Raw genomic sequence first — 27,837 nt, 5'->3', positions numbered from 1 at the left:
CGCCCTGTGACCTGTTCGTTTGGTGTGTGTTTGCACTTCTGTCTACTCTCCCCTTTATCTTGCTTTTAAATCCTCAAAAGCTAGATTTGATTGGATAAATGGTCCTTTCACCATCTGTTCTAGAACACAACTTCACAGGTTTTTGCCCTGCTGTTGCCGGCACACATCTGTATGCCAATTATCTATAAACACAAAGGTCAATTTAGGGTATAAAGGGTATAAAGTGAAGCTTCTCCTATCCCCATTCCAAAAAAGGAGGCTTGGAACCAAATAGCTCTCTGTAGCTTCTCAGAGAGGAGTAGGACAATTTGCTCACTCAGAGAGTCCCTTAATGTCAGGCCTCAAAGTGTGGAGGAGAGAACGAAACAGTTTTAAATAAGAGAGTGGAGTTGGCAACACACTTCAGTTATTCTCTGGCTTCCATGCAGAGGATGGGCTGAACTCAGGGAAAAGGAACTACTTTGGAGGCAATCACCACCATACAGAACAAAGACAGTAAGAATCTGTTTCCGAATAAGACTTGACATTTTTGTTACTCTTTTTCCTACACAAGAATTACAGAACAGTTACTTAAAAGACAATTAGAGACATGAAACCATTGTTTCTCTTCTGACATCTTCATTGAATTTCAAGCTTTGAAAAATCAGTCTCAATCTATTCTCCTTACTATAAAGCCTTTGTCAGTTTGTTTTAATCCTACGCTTATCTCCTCCACCCCCAGGAAGGCATCATTCCCTTGGCATGCACAGTGATCTGGGACCTGCTGTCTAACCAGTTTTCCTTCCACTTCCCCATTACCTTTGGACTAGCTTATTATAACAGATTTAAAATTCTTTATTCCCTACTAACAATTCTTTTTTAAACAATTCATTTATCCACTGTATTCATGTTGGAAGCTTTCCTACATTGGGCATAATTTTTCTATTTAGTTTTTTTTAACTACATCTAACTCCATTTGAGATTTTATCTTCCCATCATTGGAATTATAGGAATTTGGAGCAAGAAAGGATCTTGGAGAAACTGTGGCTCTGACTAGTTCCTTTCAATGAGAAAAGATGTGCTCCATATGAACTGACTGACTTGCTCAGCCATTCATCTTGTTAAGTGCTCCAGAGCCAGTCTTCTGATTCCCAGTTCACTGTGTTCACAATAAGCCAGGGAAGACAAGTTTTACTGCTCTAATCAACCCCACTTGACTGCTAGTGACAGCCTGGAGCAATACACTGGAAAGAAATCTAGAGGATTAGGTGAACTTGCTGGAGATCACTAGTACGGTGAGTCTAGGACAAGAGGGAATCTGGTAATGTACTGCAACCGACTAACTCTTAGCTTCTAGTGCAGTGTTAAGGCCTCGGCCCTTCCTGTTTGCAGATGCAGGAGGCCCTCCTTGGTTCTGGTTTCTGTTCACCTAGCATGCTGGCTGAGCTCTGACAGCCAACGACCTTGGCTTGCATGCTGGGAACAGCTACAAAAGCATCACACACAGGGAGAGAAATAACAGCAGATCTTACTCAGGAAGTATTTATATCTCTACAGTTTTTAAGGCTCTCAGACCTTCTTCTTTATACTGAAAGGAAAATTAGACAGTGGTTTGGGGATACAAGAAGCATAAGCCTAACCAGCCATGGTGGTACATGCCTATGATCCCTGTACTGCGGAGTCTGAGACAGGAGGAACATAGTTTTTCAACCCGTCTCAGCAATTTGGTGGAGCCCTCCACAACTTAGTGAGGCCCTGTTTCCAAGTAAAAAATTAATAAGTAAAAAAACAGACTTGGAAGTGTGGCTCAGAACTAGAATGCCTCTGGGTTGAATTCTGAAGAAAGAAAGAAGAAAAGAAAGAAGGAAGGGGAAAAAAAAGAAGCACAAGCCTTTTAGGCTAACTTACAGAGAAATGCAGGGGAAAGTAGTGAGTTATAATGTTCAAGGGACTCTAAGACAAGTAAAGGGAAAGTTTAGGCCTGGGCCTAAACACATTCAAAGGAACTGGAAGACACATTCAAAGGAACTGCCCATAGTGAGGCAGTATTGCTGTCTCTCTTGGTCTCTTCTGGAGGGTCTAAGCTGCTTTCCATTGGCTTCCCACTGAGCCTTCTCTCATTATTCCTTTCTGTATATTGACTTTCTCTTCTTTCGAAGTTTGATTAAACATGCTCTAGCCATTCACTCACAACCTTTTCAAATATCCAAGAGAAACTCACTTGAGTTTAGGATCCTTGTTGCAAGGTTTGAGAAAAGTAACTTTGACTGAAACAGCTGTCCTCCCTACAACCAGGATATGGATGAAAGTCACCTCGCCACAACCAGAATATGGATGAAGGTCACATTGTATAGTTATGGATTCACTGGATTTGTTTGAATATTTGGCTAGCTACTAGGTATTAGAGGGGAGCCATAAAGAGCTTGAAAGTAGTGCTTTTTAACTTTCTATGAAGGAATCATGGGGTACAGTTGGCATAGCTTTGAGGCAGGACATGGGAATAAGGTCTAAAGACATCAAGACAGTTAAAAGCTGAAGCTAAGCACAGTGGCACACACTACACCCAGTATTTGGTGTATTAAAAGCCTTTTTTAATACACCAAATTTTTAATACTTTTTTAATACTTTTTTAAAAGTATTAAAAGTTCAAGGATAGCCTGTACAAATTAACTAGGCCTTGTTTCAAAAATTTAAAAAATAACAGAGGCCCAGGGTAGTGCTCAGAAGTAGACATACTTGGGTTCAATCCCTAGTACCATAAAAACAAGGGGGAATAGTGAAAAGTTGAGTACTAGGTAGCACCAAAATATTTAGAAGACAAAACACATACATACTTTCACGAGCAGAAATTCTTTGAAATGGAGACAGAGGTCTAGGGCAGTGATGCACACTTGTAATCCCAGTACTTGGGTCACATTTTTGCAGCCAGCCTCAGCAACTAAGTGACCCTCTCTGCAACTTAGTGAGACCCTGTTTCAAAATAAAGGAGTATAGCTCAGAGTTAGAATGACCCTGGTTTCAGTCCCCAGTACCACACACACAAATACACACACACAAAAAAAACAACATAAAAAAAACCTAAATGAAGACAGATATTGGGTCACATGAAGAACAGTACATGGCATACAAAAGCCAGAATCAACCATCAGAGTCTTCTGTGAATTCATAGGAAACACAGGGAAAGGAGGAGTCCTGATTTTTTCCATTACTAGGTTCCTATAGAACCATAAAAGACAAAGAAGCCCCAGCTGATACCTGGTAATGTTAAAATTGTTCACTTTAGACCCCCTGAGAGGGTATCACTGTTATTTTCAGGTAGTTGTCTCATTTAATTAGGGTTCAATAATCACACAGACCAATTTTTTTTTCAGAGTGGCCCATAGGAATTCTAGTATCCACCCCCAATTCTGAAAAAACATTCCTCTTAAAATTATAATCAACTAAAAAGTTGGGTAGGCTTAGTACAAAGTCACCTCTACCACTGCAGAGATGCTCCAAAGCCAATTCTGCTATCCTTATTCATGTAGGAAAGTGCAGTTTTTATGGCCCACTGCTGCTGTTAACTGCTTGCAGTGCTACCTACTATCATGCTAGGTCAATGAGGGTTTCCCATTAGCATCCCATTAGCGTGTGTTTTTAAAAGGGACCATTTCTTGACCTTTGCAATTATTTGCTGTGGTTTTTATTAAATATAATATAAGAAGGAATATAGCTTTGTAATTAAGGATATAGACTTGGGGCTCAGATAGACTTAGCTGAAACAGTACCTCAACTGTATTCTTTTAGGTAAGGTACATTAGTATCAGCAGCAGCCAGGCGTGGCAGCACATGCTTCTAATCAATCCCAGTATTTGTGAGGCTGAGACAGAAGGATGGCAGGTTTGAGACCAGCCTCAAAAACCTAATGAAGCTCTCAGCAACCTAGCAAAATCATGTTTCCAAATAAAGAATAAGGCCAAATTTGTAGGTACGATGTCCCTGGATTCAGTTCCTAGCAACACATACATACACACACACACACACACACACACACACACACACACACTATATATATATATATAGTGTGTGTGTGTGTATATATATGTGTATATATATATTAATTTTCAGGATAACCTGGTGAGGTTGCTATGATTCAGTTTTATTTTGCAGGTGATGAAACTGAAGCTTAGGTAAGCTTAGGGAGGCTGAACATCATACTAAAACAATAATGATAGTAATATTAAATAGCAGTTATTATTTTAATAATTTCTGAGGGCTTTTGATGTCCCATGTATTGTCAGAAACATTTATATGTGATATCTCATTTAATCATCACCACAATACACAACAAGTTTAGCCAATGGGTTCTTTGATGATTTTGAGTTTATAATAAGGTGGGAGGAGCTTTTAAGGCTCTCTTGCATATGACAGGTATTGACAATATGTAAGCCTGCGTCCTATAACTGCTTTGCACAAGAGGCCTCATCTGATATTGCCAGGTTCTTAGTATAATGTCAGTTATTAACATTCCTGGCCCATCTTTAGGGAGTTCTGTGCTCTCTCTCTCTCACCTTCACTTCTAATCAATGACCTTATTTCCACCAACACGTATTCCTTAGCTCTCCTTTGGAATTCTATAATTGTAAAAAGATTTCAAAGTCTACAAAATTTAGTACTAATATGCGATCTCTATAATACAACAGATATTTTCATTTATGAAATAAATATGCATAGTTCCATCCATTTTTTAGAAACTTGATGGCCTATGACATTATTATTTTTATTCCTACTGGGACATAAGTTTGAATCATGCATGGCAATACAATAGTATGCAGAACTGAGTGTCTTCATGAGAACTGTTTGTTAGCTTAGATCTATCTTTATTCTCTATTCAAAGATGTAGTACCTCACCTTCATCATTATCTTCATCATTATAACTACTATACTACCAGTAATGAGACTTATTGAGCACCTATATGTTGGGCACTAAGTTAAGAGTTTATATGTGAAGGTATTATAATAAATAAACATGATGTTAATATTATTAAACCACAAAATTATTTTAACTTAAACCATCACTTTAAAATGTATTAAGTTGAGGTATTTGTATCATGTACTGGCTTAGAGGAAATATAAAAGACAATTATATAATTATTTTATATTCTAAAACAGAATCTTAATTCAAAAACTTAAAGTTATTAATGAAAATTCAAAATTTGGACAGTGTTCTTCTTTGGTCAGTCACTAGCAACAGAGGAAGGGCAAGGTTAGCTTCTACCTCTTCCAACTATTGTCTTCCTGTGAATTAATGATGAAGGACATCACCTGTCAACAGACCAAGGTCTGTCAGATCCTCCAGTGCATTTCTTCTCTCATTGTACTTTTCTGTGTTCCTCTAAGGCTTCTCTGCCAGACGCTCTTACCTTAACCCCCACAGAGCATGATGCCTCCTGTTTGCTGACAGACTCTCACTGCTGCTCCACTCTACACAGGCCTGCAGATGTCCCTCATACACATGGGACTTCCTTCTGTCTGTGAGAAAGTTCCATGTATCATTTGACCCCCAGTCCTGAAAGAACAGCCCATTACCAATTCTTCCATTTCTATTCAGTTTCTCCAAGGATTAAGTTTTTTAGACAATCAGGCCCTATTTCTGCATCTCCCAACTATAGGAAACACAGGGCAAGTTCTCCAGGAGATATTCTGGGAGCTGCCTCCCTCAGCTTGGCCTCAAAGTCGTCACCCTTGAGAGTCGTCGTGTAAAGTCACTGAATGCTAAGGATCACTTAAAATATAGTCTTAGACACCTTTCTGCTTTCTGACTCCTTTTATTATTGTTATTATCCTTAGTAGGTTTTTTATATAGTTGAGAAATTCAAGGAACTTTGAACCTTTTTTTAACCTTTTCCTTTGTAATTTTATAAAATTACACACACGTTGTCTATATTGGCACTTTAGTTAGAAATTCATTTTTGATATTTGAATTCCTGATACAGTGTCTTAATCCTTACACTAATTAGATGAATGAGCTATTCATGCCCCATTTTACAGATGAAAAAGTGGATACTCAGGCTGATTAAGTTGCCTTTTCTTACATAACACTAAGTGGTAGAAAAAGTTTTGAACTTAGGCCTATAATATATCATTTTAATATTACACTTTGAATTTGCTTTTATTTTTAATAGATGCATTATAAATATCTAGACAGGACAATAATACTTATTTTAATCTTGGGGGAGGAAATATGATATAATGAAATTAAATGTTCTGGCTTCCACATAAAATGTAGTTTTCAAACTTCTACATTAATATATATATATGTGTGTGTGTGTGTGGTACTGGGGTTCCTGGAAGCTCTTCTACCTCCAGGCTACACTCCCAGACCTATTTTATATTTTTGAAACAGGGTCTCTTAACTTAGCGTGGCTGGCTTTGAAACTGCACCATCCTCCTGTCTCCACCTCCCAAGCGCAGGGATTACAAGTGTGTGCCACCACGCCCGGCTCTACATTACTATTACATTGAGTAATGTTGAAAATTTTACCTCTGGTCATTTAAAAAGAAATGGATATTTCTATTCTCATTTTTCTACCCCTCTGCCTTGCAGGAACTTCTATATAGATCCGATCTCCTTAGACACTGAAGTCCTCCTCAAACACTGCAGGCAACAGTTTTGTTTTATGTCCTTTCTATGCATTTGTATTTCTGGGTGCTTAAATTAGTCTCAGTAAATATACGATACTTGGATGGGTGATTGCAAGTTGGCCCATCAATCAATCATTATCTAGTACAACAGGCTCATTTCTGGTTCCTTCAGCTGATGCAGCCTACATTTCCTAATTCTTTAGGATAAATTCTCACCACACTGTCCTGGAGGAGGATACTCTTATGTATTTGAATGCTGAAAGAAGAAAGTATTTGGAGATGCATCTGGGATATTACATGATTCCATTAGGATCTGGTGACCTTATTGAGAATATTTCATCTTTCAAGCATTGAAATAATTTCTTTTTAGAAAAAGGAATAAAGAAACAGATATATAATTGAAAATACAAGTTTTATTTGACTCTATGAAGCTCACATTAAAAAAAACTTTTATTGGGACAATGTAGTCATATATCTCAATGGGGTACAAAATTGTAGAAGCATACATGGACACATCACTCATTTAGTCCTTCCCTAATTTCCACCCCATTCCTTCCCTCACCTCCTTCTTATGCTCAGCTTAGTGACTGACTTTGATATGTTTATGAATGTACATTATGGACATTAGGGAATTTTCCTCTTCCCTCTTCAGTTAGGTTGCCTTATTTGCTCAACTATGGTTTCTCCTTCTTCATCTAGGTTCCTCCTATGACCTTTTCTCTCCATAGCCTTTGCATATTAGAGAAAGCATCTGATTTTTTTTTTTACTTATTGTGACTGACTAATCTCACTTAGCATGTTTTTTAACCTTAGTCTAGAAGCTCTTTGGCAATGTGTGTAAAATGTGTGTGTATGCATGTTGTATACTACTTTAGCCTTTCAAACTATTCAGAAAATCTCTGGTGTCTTTAACCTCTTTTATCCTATATATCGAAGCTGAAAGCAGGTCCCACATTTTGACCTGTTTTAAACACGCCATTATTATAAGGAAGAGCAGGCTCCCCCACATTTTGACCTGTTTTAAAAACGCCATTATTATAAGGACAAGCAGGTTCTTTATACTTACTTGGTAAATCACTAGCTCCACTCCAACTCCCAAAATTTTCTCTTCAGTTCAAAATTTAAAAAAATATATTTTTAAATAAGGACATTTATCTTGGAAAAGAAAGTCAAACAGCTATATACAACTACACAAAATCTCAGAAAAATAACAGGTTTGTACAGATCCTATTACTGGCCCCCTACTTGATGAGTCTCTTTTCACTTCCAGAACAGATAATTATAAACTAGTAGACCTATTTTATTCCCACTGTTGATAATATTTTCAGTAGAAACAGGAGAGGTCGGGGGAGCTGTGTAGTGAGAAAAGAAGTAGCCTGAGGGTCTAAGGCTTAGGTGCCAACATTAATACTCTTATATCGGTCCTATTATCTTGGACAGGTAACTTACTTTTTTCAGGATACTTTTCTCACCTGTTAGGTTGGGCTAATAATCTCTGTGGCTGTTGTCAAGGGTTCCTATAAAGATCAATACAATCAGAGATGTCAAAACACCTTCCAAACCAAGTGATATGCATGTATAAGTTCTAGCAGTATTAGGGAAGGTTGAGAACTTCTGCAAACCCCCATATGCAATTCCAGAGTCACACAGTGAGAGGAAAACGAGGCACATATGGTACAGGATCATCTGCACTAAAGAATGTCACAGCAATCTAAACTGGTTGTCACTTGGATATGGACAAAAGGAAAAAAAATGAAAATCTCTGTACCTAGTTTTTTTCTTAAAGGTAAACTTAAAAATGTAAATCTGTGAGATGAAGTTAGCTTGGCATGAATTTATATGCTTGAACTCACACCCCATCTGCGACAGTGTCAATGGCACAGAGTGGATTTTAAAGAAGATTGATTACCACATGCACCCTCAGAGCAATTTCATTTTATTATTTCCCATTTAGCATGCTCACCAGGTTTTCCTCACAGTCTGTTGGCCAAACACACACACAAAATCTGTCTTCATGTTATAGGTTTTACAGTTATACTGGGAAAAAATCCTTTTTGGAGCAGCTTTATTTAAAAATTCCAGCTAGAAACAAAATTTCAGAATGGAAACATGTTCTAGTCTTTCCATAAGAAAAATGAAAATATTAAGTCTTAAAGCCTTACTGTAGGAAAATGTTAAGATCAGGAATCTAGTCTTATTTGTGTACTTCCCCCAGTAGGTATTAGAATTAGGTTGGATCAGTGATGCATACTGAATTAACTCTTTGTGGGAGGCAGTTGAAAAGTCGCTGCCACATCTAAAAGTCAAATTTGATTTCATAAAAATTCTATCCACTTGTCAGAATTTTAATAACTATTACTTACAAATATAAAAGCAAATCGGATTTCTTTTTCATGAGGCTACTCAGCATGCAGATAAATTTCTAATTGTCCTGGGGACCTGTTAACTTTCTGAGACTCCTGCTAACATTTATTACTATTACCTTTCCTGACTGGCCACAACTCTAAAAATTTCTGTGTTTTGTAGCAATGTTACTGGAGTCCTAGGCCAGAGGAGAGCCTAACTTCAGCTTGTCCCAACAGACTTGACTTGGGCTGCTTACCCCAGAAACCAAACAGAAAACATAATGATGAAGTAGAAAAGGAATTTATTCAGTATAGACTTATTGGGAAGACAGTGAGGGACTAAGTGTCCTCAACTCAGTCTTTCAGCATACCAAGAAGAGCTTCAGAATTAAATAGGGGAAGGAAAAAAGCTGGAGACAGAAAGTACACATAGTTAGCAGTCTTGGTCAAACTGTAGCCAGGTTGATCATATCTCAGGCCTGATTCTGTGAAGTTCTTCTGGTACCAGAATAGGATATAAGTTATAAGTATTACAGTGTAATTCAGGAAAAAAGTAGGAATGGAATTTAAAAAATAATTATTTATCATCATCATCATCATCATCATCATCATCAACAACAACAAGAACAACAAAAAAGTTATCCAAAAAAGTGAATAGTGGCTAGAACAGATATGCCTCCATTAATCTATCCATCTTTCTATTGCTTGAGGAAGCCATCAATCCCCATTATGAGATGATTGCTCCTGTGTAAGGAGCAGTCCCATCACACAGTGATCTTTCAGGAACTAGCACTTTCTGGAATCTTGAAAATATCTTAAGTAAGTCATATCAAGTAAGTCACTCTTACTTGATGTCTTCAGTATTTAAGGAGGACAAGACAGGTTTAGGGAAATTTAGGTCTAATCAACCTTATATTAGCAGATTTTAGATAGATATTCTTTAAGAGATTAATACATTTACATGTAGAGTTGAGCACAAATCTAACTCAAAGTTTAAGGTAGAATTAAGGCAGAAGCAAAAAGAAGGCAGAGATGCCAGTCTTTTATCTTGCATTTATTTGCTCACCAGATATCTTCAGGCTAAAGTGAATAGTCAGTGCTCTAAGCAAAAACATCCTCTTAAGTCCCTATTATAGCAATGGAGCTGTGCAGACTGGCCACTTGCTGCTTAGAAGGTATAATGGGTAAACCAATGTAAATAAAGTAACCAATGTGATTAGAGGTTCAGAAGACCTGGACTTCCAGTCTTATTTGCTATCTTCTGGCATGGTTGCCTTAAAACTACAGTTTATTCCTCTGTGGCATATGTCCATGATAACCTTTACTCTCTCTGTACCTGAGCAGGCAAACCAAATATAAGAATGCATGGGTAAGTGCTTGGTAAAATTTAGGGTGTTACACCAATGTCAGTTACTTTTATAATGATAAAGCTAGAGCTATCTTTTTTGGTTTTGACTCCTAATGCCTGACCCTGATTAACAAGGATTCAGAGCAGTGAGGAGGACCTGGCTAGCTCAGGCAGGGCTCTGTACATTTAAATTTAGGCATCTCTAGTTTTTATGAAACTTAAATTGTTTTAGCTGAAACAATATAGTGTTGAATATGGAACCTGCTCTAGGATCAAGAATATGTGTAGCTGGCAAGGACCCTAGAAATAAAACTTGGTTAGGAATCCATGCATAGTGGCTCAAAGGTTAGGTGGAGTGAGATATCTGCAAATCTACAGAGAGCACAGATGGAGATTATCAGACTCACTAGGGCTAAGCATCAAGGGTCTATGCAGGTAGCTTGGCTGTGTTCTATAGCCAGGTAAATACATGGCTTTTTTGTGATGATAACAAGGAAACAGAGCAGACAAGTCTGAGCAAGAGTGTGAAGTGTCCAGTGTGAACTGCACTTGTGGATGCTGCACAGAAAATGAGAGAGTGGCCAGAAATAAATGGAATAGAGGGCTAGGAGAGGCCTCAACTGAATTTCCCACAAGGATTTTCATGATGTTTTGTTATTGTATGATTGAGCAATTGATTGACTTTATACTTCTTTTATGAGAAGAATACTCATAAGTGGATAATCATTACCACACATTGATACCTCCAACTGTTTCTGTACCTTTGTCTTCTTCTCTCTGCCTCTCTCTACAAGTTAATTCAATATATGTAAATTAAAAATACTTATGAATTGCTCTATCAAATTACTCTATCTGAAAATGAGATTTCACAGAATTCTCCTAATGAATTGAATGACTTCATCTACACTTTTTTTGTATTGAAATATTATTTTTTTAATTTGTTTTTATTGGTGCATTGTAATCATACATCACATTGGAATACAAGACTTGAGAGGATATACAAGCACACATCATCTAATTAGCCCTCATCCACTCCCCATCCCATTCCCTCCCCCTCCCTCGATCCCATGCTTGTTTGGTGATTAACTTTGATACATATGTTTATGTACCTCCTGCTTTTTAAAGAGGCTCCATCCTCCCATATTCCATACCCTCTGATTGGTCACCTTAATTGCTTCACTATAAGGCCCTTTCTATAGCTCAACCATTTCCTATTACCCCTTTTCTCCTAGTTATTGTTGATTAGGGGAAGCATCTGTTTTTAATTTTCTGTGACATTTCTCTGTGCATGCCGCGTTGAAAATACCGATCCCACTCTTGACGGCCCCAGTTGTAGCCTGGCTACTTGGTGGACTGATCCAGACCTCGCTGGCTCAAGCAGTGGCCTTGCCTCATGGGAGACCCCGATTCTGGTCTTGCTCGCCCCGACACTGGCCTAACCCCTCAGCTGGCTCCGATCCCTGCCTCGGAGGCCCCAGCACTGGCCTTCCTCACGGCAGGCTCCAATGCTAGCCGACGGCCCCAGCATCAGCCTAACCCCTCAGCAGCCTCCGATCCAGGCCTCGGAGGCCTCAGTAGCAGCCTTGCTTCACGGAAGGCTCCGATGCTGGCCGCTGGCCCAGGCACTGGCCTAACCCCTCAGCAGGCTCTGATCCCGGCCTCGGAGGCCCCGGCACCGGCCTTGCCTTGTGGCAGACTCCAACGCAGGCCGCTGGTCCCAGCACTGGCCTAACCTGTCAGCAGGCTCCGATGCCGGCCTCGAAGGCCCCAGCACCGGCCTTGTCTCAAAACAGGCTCCGATCCCGGCCTCGGAGGCCTCAATAGTGGCCTTGCCTCATGGTAAGCTCCGATCCCGGCCTTGCCGGCCCCGGCACCAGCCTAACCCCTCGGCAGGCTCTGATCTCAGCATCTGAGGCCCCAGTAGCGGCCTTGCCTCACGGAAGGCCCCGATGTTGGCCATTGGCCCCGGCACCGGCCTAACCCCTCAGCAGGCTCCAATCCCAGCCTCAGAGGCCCCAGTACCAGCCTTGCCTTACGGCAGGCTCCGATGCCAGCCTCACTAGCTCCGCACTGGCCTAACCCCTCGGCAGGCTCCGATCCCGGCCTCAAAGGCCCCAGCACTGGTCTTGCCTCACGGCATGATCCAATTCCGGCTTCACTGGCCCCAGCACAGGCCTAACCACTTGGCAGGCTCCGATCCCGGCCTCGGAGGCTCCAGCACCGGCCTTGCCTCATGACAGGCTCCAATCCCAGCTTTGCTGTGTCTGTCGCCAGCCTAAACCCTTGCCGGGCTCTAATCCGAGCACCCTCTTCGCCCAACCATTTGTCCCACGTTCTCGAGAGTGCGTGGTGATAGCATTCTGCCTCTGGGGTCATTACTTCAAAGGTTCCAGATGTAATCCATCAGATCTCTGCCTTCCTGAGTACTGGCCACTGCCATTGCCACTGTCTCCACCATTTCAAATCTTTCCCAAGCTCTTTTTCCACTCTGAATGTTGTCCAGTGTTCCTAAGCATGCACGATGGTAGAATTCGACCTTTGGTGTAATTTCTCAAAAAAAAAAAATGTTGTTAGGCTCCGATTTCTGCTTCTTCTGAATACATGTCTCCACCGCCAACGTGGAGACTGCTTTCAGCACCGCCTTTCTCCTTGGTCTCTGCTAAAGTCTCTCTCCTTATAGGTGATGTCCAAGATTCTTAACAATGTAGAGAAGAAGCAGTCCTCCTTAGCGGGGAATTTTTCCAATAATTCCAGTTCATTTGGATAAGTTTTGTCTGCATCTCCAGTATCCTGGCATCCGCCATGGCCTCCTTAACCCCTCTCTGATATTTTCCTTTTTTCTTTTTCTTTTCCTTTTTTACAGGGTCCTTCTGGGTGGAAAGGGGGTCGCCTAGGGGTGCCCCACCAGTGCCTGCCCACCCACCCAGGGTCAGGGCCAGAGGCCCGGACCATAGGGTCCTTCCAGGTGGGGAGGGGGTCACCCAGGGGTGCCCTGCCAGCGCCTGCCCACCCGCCCAGGGTCGGGGCCAGAAGCCCGGACCACAGGGTCCTTCCGGGTGGGGAGGAGGTCGCCTAGGAGTGCCCCGCCAGCACCTGCCCACCCGCCCAGGGTCGGGGCCAGAGGCCCATCTACACTTTTTTAAGGAAGAAATCAGTCAAGAAAAAGCCACATAATTAACTTTGTTTTCATTTCTCAGTTGAAGAAAACCAGGGACGAGGAGTATTATTGCTATACCCACGAAACATTAATTATGTCCGATTGTTTAAATGATTACCTATTGAATATGAATTATTAATCCATCTATTCAGAAGGTTAAATAATTACTGAGTGCCCACCAAGTGAAACTGAGACTATGAAAGTACTTACATTATGTGCATTTCTTCAAATAATTTATAAACTAATGGAGAGAAAAAGGCTGCATACAGAAAGAACTGAGAAAGTTGAGAAAAAATTCAAAAAAGAGGCTCAAAATTTTTTGATTCAAAGATCATGCTTATTTATGACTGGGGGGTACAGTAATAGATTACCAAGCTATAGCATGAATTGAGCCTCAAAATGGGATAGGATTTTGAATGGCAACATTAGAAGATAGAGACATTTGTAATGGAAGTAATTTAAACTGAGAGCAGTGGTGGAATGGCATACTGATTACTACAGTATGGATGAAGAATGATGTAATCTTAATCCTATAGCTGGCAGAAGTTATTAAAAGATGTTGAGGAAGGGTAATTCAAAATTTTGAATACCATGAGTTTTAGATGTTGCTTAGATGGCAAAGGGAGGTAATAAAGACATCAAACTGCCATGGGAAGACTGATAAGATCTTGATAGGAAGCTAACTGGAGGTAGTAACATCTGGCAGTAGGTCATCCCATTAAAGAGAAAAAGTAGATGAGAACTAGAAATGGAAATGAAAATGGAGGGGTAAATATTAGAAACTGGAAGAGTTAAGTCATCAGACTCTAGAAATTGTTTGAATGTAAAGTATGAGATATAAAATAAAGTTAAAAAAAATTTTGAAATTTCAATTGGGGTAGCCAGCAGACTAATGTGACTGTTATAAAACAGAGAAGTCTAGACAAGGATTTTCCAAGTGCAGGAGACAATGATGGCTGATTTCAGGCTTAATCTAGAAATTCAGAGTATAGATAAGGATTTGCAAGGATTTCTTATAGTATCAAAAATAGGTTGCCGAATATTGTGGCACATGCTTGTAATTCAAGCATTCAGGAGGCTGAGACTGGATAATCACGATTCGCAGCCAGCCTCAGCTACTCAGTGAGGCTCTTTGCAACTTAGTGAGACCCTGTTTCAAAATAATGAATAAAAAATAGGGCAGGGGGTGTAGCTTGGAGGTCGAATGCCTCTAGGTTCCATCCCCAGACCCAGAAAAAAAAAATAGGTTGTTGTAGGACTAAACTCTTTATCTACCAAGGAAGACAAAAGATTTTTGAAGTCAAAGGAAATTAATTAGAGAAGCTAGTAACCATGAGCCTCTCTTCAGCAGAGTTTCTAAAATTAGCATAATTTTTCTTGCATAGAGATTTATTAAAGACACAGAGCTTATATAATAGAACAAAATCTTAACTTGAATTGTCCCTTTGAATTAAATATTGAATATTTGATATGCTCTGAAGTTAGATATAATCTTGGATAGTGTTTGTTGTTTAATTCTATGCCAAAACTGCCATTTGTCTACTTGTAAGTTAAAATGTGTTAGAGAAATATCCACTTCACATGATTTTGCTTTTAGTAATTTAATAGCATATGTTTAAGCAGTTACAGGAAAAAAATCAAGTTAGGCTTTTGTCCCAGGAGGGAAAAAAGGTAAATAAATAAATATTTGCTCCCTGAGTATTATATAGATTATTTTTTAAAATAGGGCACATCTTTTTTAGAAAAAATATAAATGTATTTTATCTCCCAAAGAAAAGTTGTCTTGGTATGTCTGGATGAGATCTGACTGCAGATATTCTTTTATGGATGCTCATTAAAAGATTAAAATTCAAGATACTGGTACAAATTTGGGGGCAGAGTTTGAGTGTTTGCTGGGATAAGAAAAGGCACCTTTTCTATAAAATGCATATATATATATATATATATATATATATATATATATATACACATATATATATTCTGTTTGTGGCAAATTAGAAGAGCATTATCAAGCAACTTTCCTGTTTATGCTACCAGGCTCATTGCTGCAGGGCTTCAAATTGGGTATGTCAGAGGAGCCCTTTGAGACAGTGCAAGACACATTTCAAGCACACAAATAACTGTGAAATAAATCCAATAAAATATCATGAGAGACTTGAAAATTTGACATCATCTTACTCAATTTGTACTAGGAACAAGGTAACAGACTGGACTACTCATTTTTTTACATTTCTCAGTGTGATCAATATAGAATGAGGTACACCATGGATATGTAATTCTTATCAGAATATACCAACATATACATATGCTGTCAATCATGTGCTGAGTACATATTGTATATGAAATTATTTACATGCATTTTCTGCAAGATGAGCATTATTAACTCAATTTCACAGATAGTGAATATTACTCCAAACCACATTATAAAACTTCATATGCTCACACTGAGACATCCAGAAAGTGACAGGGCCAGAAATTGTAGCTAGATATAACTAAAACTTTATATATCATTCCTTATTCATGAATATATGACTACTGGAAAATAAATGGATACTTCTGATCTCTTTCCTGTCATTTGCAGATTACACTCGTAAGAGGAACACAGAGCACACCTGGTGCTACACATAAGGTTATCATTAAGATTTTTATTTTTTGATGATCTTGGGATCAATCCTAAGGCCTCAAGCATGCTAGAAAGGGCTCCGCAACTGAGCCACATCTTCAGCCCTTTATCATTGGAATTTCTTTAACGAAGTCATTCCCCAAATATTTGAGTTGGCTACATTAGCAATACTTTCCACACCTTTTGACAGAAATAACCCAATTCTACCTTTGCCTTTTCCATTGTATATATAGCCTAATTAAAGGAAAAGAATAAAAACTGGCCATTTGGCTTGAAGAAGAGGTAATAAACTAGCTTCAACCTTATAGTAAACTTGGCTTTTAATGAATGTCCATCCAGGCTCTCATTCACATAGGTCATTAAGAAACATCTCCTCCTTTATATGCACATCATTTCACCTGTGAGAACCCATTGTGCTAATGGGTCATTTTCCTTCTATCACTCCAAGAATCAAAAGGAGAAGCTGCATCTCTGGTGAAGTGCTGATGGTTGTACAAGGCGGATACTACTTAAGACTTTCCTTTGTTCTCTTCATACAGAAAACCACCAAGACACTTTAGACCACTGTGTACTATATAAAGAGTTAAAAAGACATTACTCAGTGGTGGTGCTAAGTGCAACTTCAATAATGAAAATGAGAATGAGTCCCCTACTTATAAAGCCAAACTCATCCATCTTGATATGTTTGAGGCTTATATCTTGCAGTACTTGAATTGCTATTTTCTCTCTTTTGTAACACATAGGAAAAAATTACCACTTCTCTTCGATAGGCTCTAAAATGTCACAAAGCAAATAAATTTGCTAACAGAAAACAAATTATAGTAGGAAGTAGGGAGCAAAAAGAAGGGAAGGAAGGAAGGAAGGGCATTAGAACTAGCTTTCTCCCCTTATCATTCATTCTCCTTTTGTTCTTGACTTTTCTTTTCCCAACTCTGACCTCAATCTATCAGGTGACTGGCAATATTTATTGGGTTTCCACTATGCTTACAGCCCAGTAACAGGCACTTTAGGAGAGTCTAAAACAAAGAAAGACCGTTGGTCTTCTCCCGGAAGTTGCAATTAAAAAGACAGGCATTGGTTGTCAAATATATGGCATTCCATACATAACTTTTAGTATATAAGTTGTACATCTGAAAAACCTAAAGCAGGGACCAGAATTTTTCATTCAATTCTCCACCCATTTATAAATACTATATTCATTAGGACTGAAGGAGAACTAACATTTCTTAACAAATTTAGTTCGACATATGAATGATGGGACCATATCCTTTGCATCGATAGTTGACATGTAAAAGGATAAATCTCAGCCCGCATTCTCTGATGTGCAAGAAAGGTAACTTTCTCTATTTTTCTGAAACTCACTTTGGTTTCTATTTTGAGTTTTGATTCTTTGAACTAGTGAAATCAGACAATTTCAGTTTTCTTCTTTCTTTGGAGTGCTATGTAAATTATTGGAAAGGAAGTAAAGATTTACATTGTATTAGTCTTTTGAGAAGATAAACTATGTGGCATGGAAGCTGATCTCAAATAATGTATAGTCACAACTCAGATGCCTCCTGAATTGCAACCTAGCCTTTTTATTCTTTTGCACATGATCTCTATGGGTCAGATTTTGTCTGCTATATCTGGACCACATATTTTGTTTTCCTATACCACAGTGAAGAATGGGAGCTGTCTAAGCTCCCAGCATGTCTCAATATACCTCTAACCCTTTCCTCTAAGGAATCTCACTGTTGCCTCTTGGTTCTCCTGAAGTAATATGCACAGATCTATTTTAAATAGGAAATCTATGCTCTTTTTTTTTTGGCATTCAACAGTCACTGTATTCCCATTTTTCTCCTCCAATTAAGTCCCTTATTTATTAAAAAAAATGCCTTCTTTTTGTGATTGACTATGACTGTGTTCCTTTGCCACTGGAGGAGGTTCCCAGGAGTTCCTGGATAGGATGAATAAGGCTCTTGACAAACATCACAGAAAGGAATTTAAAATTTAAGGATGGATCAGATAGAGTGGTAAACAGAGAAATATTTAGGAAAGTAAGGATTAGGCACTCAAAGGCAGGGAGACAGAGTGTGGGCTATCTCCAGAGTGAGAAGCCACTTTTCTCTTCCGTTTTCATATTGCACTCAGTTCATGCTGCTTTCTGTAGGCCAGGACAGGGCTTAAGGATGTGGGCTGAGTTGTTCACGAATATTGTTTATAGTTCTTTCTTTTTCAATACCTCCAAATTTCCTTCCTTCATTTGACTATGTTTATCCAGATTTATCTCCTGCTTATTCAAATGAGGCACAAGAAAGCTTAATCTCCTGTACCTTTTACTTCATTCCTAGAAGAACTTAAGATTTTAAGATTAAAAAAGAGAAATCTTAAAAAAAAGAGAAAGATAATTTTATACCTTTGATTTATGACTCATATCCTGTCTGAGTAACTAAAATAGAATGTGTTAAAATTTAAATGAGAAGAAAGACAAAGGAAAGCATGGAACATGGAGGAAAAAACTAAATATTTAAAAAATAGTATCCCAAGACCAAAAACATGCCACCCTTTAATACTAAGAATGATGGCTAACAGTGATTAAGTCTTTATGTTTCTAAAGAGGTAGAGAAAGTACTCACTTTCCTGCTTTCAGTACAAATAATGTAGGATCAATTAAAGCCTAATATAATGCTTATAGATTTAGTTATGAGGGAAAAGGACCACATTCTGCATTTTTAAGGCTAAATGACATTGAGAAAACAATATGAGCTCTCTGTTTTGATACACTCACCAATACGATTTAGGAGTTTCGGGTCTGTGGTTTGATTTCAACCTGTTTACAAGCAAATAAGTTAGCTTATTCTTATTTCATGACTTTTTATTGCAACTTGAATTTTCTCTCCCACACCAATTATTCTATCCAACTTCATGTCAGTTGAAACATTTTTCCAAGTTATAGCACAAGAACCTTTCCATTGTCCTCAGGAGATTGAGAACAAAAAGAACTGATACACATGCTCTTTTTCAGAAATTTCTAAAAAGAGGAAGTTGCCAGAACTTTTACATAGGAACAGTGTATCACAGGAATTTATTCTGTACCTCCTTATTATTCTGCACCAAATAGGTATTTGCTATAATCAATTAATTACACCTACCAAATGCCATTCAGATATGGTGAATAGCCTACAATAGGAAAAAAAAAGCTTTCAATCTTCATTTTTAAATAGTGGCCTATAAAGTTGAGGAATCCAAACTGTGTTAGTCAGCTGCTTCATTGTGTCCAAAATACCTGATAAGAACAACTTAGAAAAGAAAATGTTTATTTGGTTCAGTTTCAGAGGTTCTCTCCATGTTTGTATGGTTCCAAGGAAGGAAGATCATGGCAATAGGACATGGCTCATGACAGCCAAGAAACACAGAAAGAGATACAGACAGAAAGACAGAAAGACAGACAAGAAGCATTCAGAGTCAGATATAATCCTCAAGGACATGCTCCCAGTGACTCAACTCTTCCAGTCATGCCTCACCTCTGAGCCTTTCTGCACTGGGGACCAGGCTTTCAACACATGAGCTTTGGGGGGAGCATTTCAGATCCAAGCAATAACATCAACTTAGAAACCCAAAGATGACAGTGGTGAGAAAAATACTTCATTAGAAAGTGTAATCATGAATTGGCTGTAAGTGTGTGGAATTGTTTCTGAGTTTTCTATTCGCTCCATTGGTCTATGAATCTGTTTTTGTGCCAGTACCATGCTCTTTGTATTATTACAGTTTTGTATTGTAGTTTAAAGTCAGGTATTATGATTCTTCCTGCATGGTTTTCATTGTTGAGAACTGCTTTGGCTATTCTGGATCTTTTGTTGTTCCAAATGAATTTAAGGACTGATTTTTCTATGTCTGTGAGAAATGACCTTGGTAATTTAATGGGTATTGGATTGAATCTGTAGATTCCTTTTAAAAGAATGGCCATTTTGATAATATTTATTCTGCCTATCCGAGAGCATGGAGGAGCTTTTTATCTCCTAAAATCAGATGTTCTCTCCAATATGTAGGAGCTAGGGAGAAAATTGTCACAGGAGGAACTCTAAACCAAAAATGAGAAACTGCTGAATATGGTGGTGCACGCTTGTAATCCCCGCGCTTGGGAGGCGGAGACAGGAGGATCACGCTGGTTCGAAGCCAGCCGCGCTGGTTTAAGAGACCCTGTTTCCAAAAATATATATAAAAATAGGTCTGGGAGTGTAGCCTGGAGGTAGAAGGGTTTCCAGGAACCCCAGTACCACCAAAACCAAAAAAAGAGAGAAACCATAGATGAACAAATAAAGCAACCTAACTGAGGGTGATGTGAGGGGAGACGAGAGAAATTTTCTAATGCACATGATGTGCATTCACAAACATAGCAAACCACTATGGCAACATCAAGTTCATGATATAAAATTATAGACACATCAATCACTAAAACAAACATGAGAAGGGAGAAGGAAAAGGGTGGGAAGTAGGAAAGGGCTAAATGAGTGATGTGTGCATGTATGCCTCTACTGACTTGTTCCCCATTAAAATATATAACTAAAATGCACTTATAAAAAATTAAAAAAGAAAATGTAACAAAGTTGGAGAATAAATTAAGAACTTATTTAGAAAACCCAAGAGCAGCATAAAGAGTTGAAAGCTATGTTATTTAATTTAAAAAATAAAACTCCTGAAGAAAGATATAATATTCTATTATATACAGACTATTATGGGAGTTAGTAAAAAAAATATGCAAGGAAATATAATGGGCTTAAGAATAGTAGAGAAGGTGAGTTTAGCCACTAGAGAGAACTTGAGCTTCTGATTAACTGAAAGACTCAGGGAGAAGATAATTTAATAAAAATATCTATACTGAGTGCTACATATTTTTATTCTGATGAGGCACCCTTTATTTCTATCTCATTTAATCCTCATAGCCATCACATTTTTAAAATGAGGAAACTAATTATCAGAGAAAATTCTCAAGAACACAGAGTTGGCAAACAACTGGGTTTGGGTATTAGTGCTGGGGTGTGCATCCCCACAGCCCATGTTCTTTCCATTTCGCATATCAAACCTTTTTAGTTCTCTTGGAAATAGCTTCCATAAATTCCTTCTAACACTGATGTATTAATCAAACATTTCTGTTGTTTTGTACTTTTCAGAAAACAGAAAATCATCAATTCACATTTTTATTAATTTAATAAAAAATAAGCCACCCTATTTTTTTCTTAATCCTGCTATATATTTAATGTTGAAAATATGCTACTTTTGTGACAAAGACTTTGGTTTTCCCTACAGGTGACTTGTATATAGGAGGAGTGGCTAAAGAAACATACAAATCCTTGCCAAAACTCGTCCATGCCAAGGAAGGCTTTCAAGGCTGCCTGGCATCCGTGGATTTGAATGGACGGCTTCCGGACCTCATCTCAGATGCTCTTTATTGCAATGGTCAGATTGAGAGAGGATGTGAAGGTACCATAGTTTTTTTCTCTCACTGTAAATAGTTCTAATTCTACCTATAAATGAGAATAAAACTCACTACCTTCAAAATTTTACTGACAGATTGAATTCCCACTTAGGGCTTAAAAATCATGATGCATGTTTAAACCTTTTCATTCCATAAATCTTAAGTTTTCTCGACTGTTTACAAACATACATTGGTTTTTATTTAAAATGTAAGCCGTAACTGTGGATTTTGTTATTTTCTTTACATCCTATGGTTCACCTAATTAGTGTTTTAGTCAGTTCTATAATTCTTGATTTATAGTATTAAATATAAATCCATATAAACTAGAAAAATATATTAACTTTAGTATGTATGAGTCAATGTAAAATCATTTTTAAAAATCCACTTTCAAGCTGATGTGTGTTGCCAGAAGCCTGAAATCCCATTATTATTTGGGAGGCTGATGATGGGCTATACAAAAAGAATAAAGTCCAGGTATGTCAGTGCCAAAACACTATTTGATTTATATGTACCTGGTTACAAGCATGTACTCAGTATGATATTTGTTTTGTGTAAAAAATATTTTATTACCCAAGGCTAATATTCCACAATTCAGAAATGTATTCAAGTATCTTCCATTCTTTTTTTGTTCTATCAGACCAAGATCTGTGATAGCTTTTTTATTGCTACTTTCATTTTAGATAATTTTCACTTCATCTCCTCAGATTATTTGAGCCAATTCTCCCTCCATAAATGTGGTTTGATCAAATCATCATGAATCCTGTGGTTAATTTTGAAACTGATTCATAAGATTTCATAGCAAAGCAAAGGAAATAACAAATGTGAATTCCTGCCCCCTAGGAGATTACAAATCATTTCTTCTCAGCCAAAATAATGCCACTATATTTAGCAATTACCTAAGTGCATAGAAACTTTATTTTTAAAAATATTTTTTCTGACACATCTCTTTCTCTGAAAAATTAAGTGAAATTTAAACCTTGTTGAAATAAGACAAGAAGACTCAGTCTTTAGTGGAAGACTCTATTACATTCATTTTCTTGTTTAAAATTTTGACACGGCACTCTTGCTGAACAAAGATATGGTATGTATTTTCTCTTTTTACTGTTATTTTCAGTAAAATAACAACAACAAAATTGTTAAGGGAATATATTCTCTCTAGTGGATGGAGAGAATGATATGGATTTGACTTTTGTTTTTGGAAATAGTCTAATTGTGAGAAAATGAAATTATTATCTTAAAGAAAATGGTTCTGTAAACCTGTATGGAAAAAATAAGAATGGGCCCTGCTAAATGTTGCTTGGTTAGTGCTTTTTTACCTACAATAACTAGTAAGGTAAGACAGACATGGGTATGTTAATACCCACAAGATGGAAAACAAGATACAAACACACAGGACCCCCCCCCCCCCACTGACTGATGATGTTAGTGAGAGGGTAGCTGACAAGATGAATGGGAACAAGATGTACTTACAAAGAGTATTTGAAATAACAATACTTGGTGATTCTTCTAACCCTTGTAGTGAGCACTTTGGTTAGGATGATTAATTGTACATCCTCTTGTTTAACCTTGAATTACCATCTAAACATTTGAACTCTTTCAGTAGAAGAGTTTTATATAGAAGCCTATAAATATTTAAGCCTTAATAATTCTCAACCCTTTTCACCCCTTCTTCTTTACTCTTAGAATATTACCATGCTCCTGCCTTTCCACCCTCACACTTCCCTAATTCTTTCATTCCAACATCAAGGTTAACAGCTTTTAATTTATGATTATTTCTTTTTTTTTTTTTTCAGTACCGGGGATGGAAGCCAGAGGCATTCTACCTCCAGATTACACCCCCAGCCCTATTTTATACTTTATTTGGAAACAGGTTCTCACTAAGTAGCTGAGCCTGGCTTTGAATCTGTGCAATCCTCCTGTCTCAGCCTCCCAAGCGCTGGAATTATAAACCTGAGCCACCACGCCCAGCAATTTACAATTATTTTTTTCCTGAATAGGAAATATTAGGAATACTCTTAAATGTACCTGTCATAGATATAATTGATGAAATTCACATATTTTTAGGATTAGTGATTAAATTGTAGATTCCCAGTAAGTTATCTCTTTAAAGATAGCTTTCTCATGGAATTTAGGTCAAAATTACATTAGATTCATTAAATCATAGAAATAGTGTACATTTGTAGTATTTATTTGATGTAATAAAAGAGCATCTTGTTAAGATTTTTTTATTATTATTCCTGCTCAGTGAGACCCATAAATCTTCAACTCTTGACATTCAAAAAAGTTTTTGACTTTCCTTTTAATAATCACTTGCTATCTTTCATTTCTAACTTATTTCAGTAGGAAATAATTGATATATTTTATATTTATTTATAATAACAAATAATTGAGATATATCTTTATAAAATATATCTCAGCTGTCAAAGTCTCTTCAGTGTTTCTCAAATTTTATACTATATTAAAATCACTTGGATAGGCCGGGTGTGGTGGCACACGCTTGTAATCCCCGTGCTTGGGAGGTGGAGTCAGGATGGTGCAGGTTCGAAGCCAGCCATGCTGGCTTAAGAGACCCTGTTTCCAAATAAAATATAAAAATACTGGGAGTGTAGCCCGGAGGTAGAAGGGTTCCATCCCCAGTACCACAAAAAAAAAAAAAATCACTTGGATAAATGTTAAAACCCAAATTACCAGATACTATTGTCAGGGCTTCTGGGATGGAGCCCTAGAATTTATATCTCTAACAAGTTCCCAAGTGCTGTTGATGCTCTGGGGCCCACACATTGACAATTACTGCTTTAGGTCTTATGTTCCTGCTTATACAGCAGAACATAGAGACTGGCAATCAACTAATAATCATGCACACTTAAGTCAAAATAACTTCCCTACCAAAAAAAAATCAGTGAATTTTTTCACCATTCCTTTGTATATCCATAACATTCAGTCCTAGACTGCTTTGTAGAAGTGACAGAAGACCTTTTCTAATTATGACAGCTCTCATTAAGCAATAGTGGAAAGTGAATGACTGAAGTTTCAAATTTGAGTGTACTCTAACCACTTCCCTCCATTGTTTCTTTGGTTTCCACATATTATAGTTTTGCCTTCATTTTCCTTTCCTTTTCAGTCATCTCTCTCTCTTTTTTAAAATCACTTAATACAAATGTCCTTTGGGCTTATCCCTAATTTTTGTCACTAATAAAATAAAAGGAACATTATGTAACTGAGGAAAGAAATAATTTCAAGTCTCTGTCTCATACAAATGCCTGTCAATGTTTAAGCATTGCTCTAAAAGGTGAGTACTTTGAAAAATATGTCTTGTCAGGCATACGTGCATTCTCTTGTAATAGCTGAATATAAAAACTGTTATGGTAGTGAAAACAATAATAAAAATAAAGTTTATTTATGTGCTCACTCTGAAGCTTGGCAGGTATCTGGAGTTGCAGTTCTATATTATGAACAGATTAATTTTTAGAATTGTAGTTTTACAATTTTAGAATCTAGAATTGTTTATGATTGCATTTCTGATGCCTTTTCAAAAAGAAAAATAATCTGAGTCTTTACAAGTTCTTGCTCTCACTCTGCCCTTCGGCTGTACAGGTCAGGGAATTATTCCATAAAGCAGCCTACATGAGGCTAGTACCCTCACTTCCCCTCATCCCAGGAAAGAATATGCCAAGGAAGATTGCCTTGAGAGATTCTGTTGTTTAAAAAGCAGTTATTGAGGCGGGGGTGGTGGTGCACACTTGTAAACTCAGTATTTGGGAGTCTGAGACTGGAGGATTGTAGTTTGTGGACAGCCTCAGCTATTTAGTGAGATCCTGCTTCAAAATTAAAGAATAAAAAAGAGGGCAAGGGGTGTAGCTTGAAGGTGAAATGCCCCTGGGTTCTATCCCCAGACCCGAAAAAATAACCCACTTGTTATTTTTAGTATATAATTCCAGAGGATAAGGATCAGTAGATCACTTACCTCTCAGAAACAGGTTGGAAAAATATTAAACTTAAGCAATTTACTGGTTCTTGCTTCTTTCATGCACAGGTTGGGAAATAAAACCATTGTATTTATTCAAGATTTCTGAACCAGGAAGATTATTAGTATTCCCTTTTAAGCCTTTTCTACGGTAGTCCTCATTACTGAGTCTTTACTGTAGTACTTATTCACAGATAAATTTATTATAGTTGAAGATAATTATGAAGGTGTAGACAAAATAGATGGTTTTATTCAACTTTTCTATAGTTGTAACCAAAATACTAGACAAGCATAACTTTTAAGAGGAAAGGGTTATTTGGGGCTCAAGATTTCAGAGGTTAGTTCATGATTGACCAGCTCCAAGGCAGAAATGGCTAGGCTGAAGGGCATTGTGAAGGAAAAGTTCCTATCACCTCATGGTGGCCAGGAAGCAGAGAGAAGTAGATGAGGGGCCAGGGACAGATAAAGTCCTCAAGGCCATGCCCCCAATGAACCATGCCCTTCGGCCATGCCCACCTCCAAACCTAGCTGCATTGCTTATCATATGAGCTTTCAGGAACATTTAAAATTTTAACCATAATAAAAACATAACTCTGGAATCCCTAGGTGGTATAAACCCAACCTGGTGAGAGCAAGGATGAATATGCCACAGTGAAATCTTATGAAGGAATTTTCTTTATGGGGAATTTTATAGCAGCTTGTTTCTTCCATATATACTACTTCTTTCATTTACTTCAAATGTTATATATATCTTGGTATTTTGATGTCACTGTAAGGTCCCGCTGTTGGCACTGAATAGCTGTCATTACAGTTGTAAGCCTTCATTGCAAAAGGAAGGTAAAATTTCTAGAAGGGAAAATATAGAAATAAATAATTGGCCCAATAATGATCAAAGTTTAAATTAGATTCACACATGATAAATGGTACTGTGTGCTCCAAATAACCAGCACAGTCACTTTGGTAATAAGTCCACATCTGTCCATGAGAGAAAAAAAATTACAAAAACCCTTTTAATTTTCCTTCATTACATACCATTGGCTCAATTAACCATTATACATATATACATATATACAGTGAAATTCTAATTACTGCTTTCTCATTTTTGGCTTCTCTTAAAATTTATGGCTGTTAGATTTAATTTGTTTGCTCTACATAGCATTTTCTCCTCCTTTACAGCAGCATGCTTCTTTGAATCTGAACGTTTTTCTGTGTTTGCCCCATTTCAGTATTGCTTACTAACATTTAATATATTTTGCTTTTTTATTTTGCTGACAAAGTTGCATTGATGAAAGCTGACTTGCAAGGTAGATAGCTCTGTGTGTATAAAACAAGACTGAAACCCCATACTACACAGTGGAAACCCTAAAATAACATTTTTTTTTATATTTTGCAGTACCTATTATTTGGGTTCAGATTTCTTTTTTCCCTTCTTGAACATTGTGCAAGAAACCTCATTTTGTAGGATAGCTTACATATAGGCTTTCAGTCTTGGATATGTTTGTATAGTGATTGCCTTTAGTGCTTTGATCATACCTTTTCAGTTGTTTGTTTACCAGTATTATAGTTAAAATTCTTTAGAAACAGATTAGCATTTTTTTTACATTCCATAGGGGCATGCCATCTATGTGGGTTTTTCATTTTATGTTTAATTGCATGAGATCGTTAAAGCATGCAAATTGATACTTGCCAACATACCTATCCAAAACACCCAGCAATCATGATTTTATTCATAATCTGTGCAGGGAAACTTTTGGAACTTCTAGAGTATTTTTGCATAATTCTTTGGTTATTTTGCCAATCTTTATCTTAATTTCATGAATTTATAATCTCCATTTTTCATGCTGTCTCTATTCATTGGTCAGAAGTTAAGGAGATGCATTTATTTTCTAAAATGTAAAAAGTGACAGAGAATTATTGATGATGGAAGGAGATTACCTACTAATATGATCCTACTAGAAGTGATGTACTTACTTTTACTTTTTGTTGGTTTAGTTCATTATTATAATGTATTCTGTCCTAACTTGAAACTTATGAAGACCTTTATGTGACAGCTTTTCAGTTTCTAATTCAGGTGTGTGAACTAGGACTTTCAAAACAAGTTTGGACGTGTCATTTGAGGTGTTGGCAACTACTATATGTGATCTAGCTAATATGTAAAAGGTTTTAGATTTAAAAAAGAAAACCAAGTCTCTTTTGGAATGTTTCCAGGGCCCAGTACAACATGCCAGGAGGACTCCTGTTCCAATCAAGGCGTATGCTTGCAGCAGTGGGATGGCTTCAGCTGTGACTGTAGCATGACCTCCTTCAGCGGGCCACTCTGCAATGACCGTAAGTGCCTGCTG

General features: G+C 37.6%; 1 protein-coding gene across 32 annotated transcripts in view; it reads left to right on the top strand.

The window, feature by feature from the left end:
- NRXN1 (neurexin 1) overlaps positions 1 to 27,837 on the top strand; it is a gene marked incomplete at both ends in the record, with an annotated part of 1,249,621 nt that overhangs the window by 574,427 nt on the left and 647,357 nt on the right. For 23 of the 32 annotated variants that reach the window (XM_080711553.1, XM_080711552.1, XM_080711543.1 and 20 more), the window contains 2 exons: positions 21,363 to 21,536; positions 27,704 to 27,823. In XM_080711553.1, coding sequence (XP_080567679.1) covers positions 21,363 to 21,536; positions 27,704 to 27,823 — 294 coding nt within the window. Of the gene's footprint in view, positions 1 to 21,362; positions 21,537 to 26,772; positions 26,800 to 27,703; positions 27,824 to 27,837 lie in introns of all 32 variants that reach the window. The other 9 variants (XM_080711538.1, XM_080711537.1, XM_080711565.1 and 6 more) reach the window with 1 other exon arrangement.

The sequence above is a fragment of the Muscardinus avellanarius genome, assembly GCF_963383645.1.
Source record: "Muscardinus avellanarius genome assembly, chromosome: 15".
NCBI classification, from domain to species: Eukaryota; Metazoa; Chordata; class Mammalia; order Rodentia; family Gliridae; genus Muscardinus; species Muscardinus avellanarius.
This window is presented reverse-complemented; position numbering and strand designations above follow the sequence as displayed.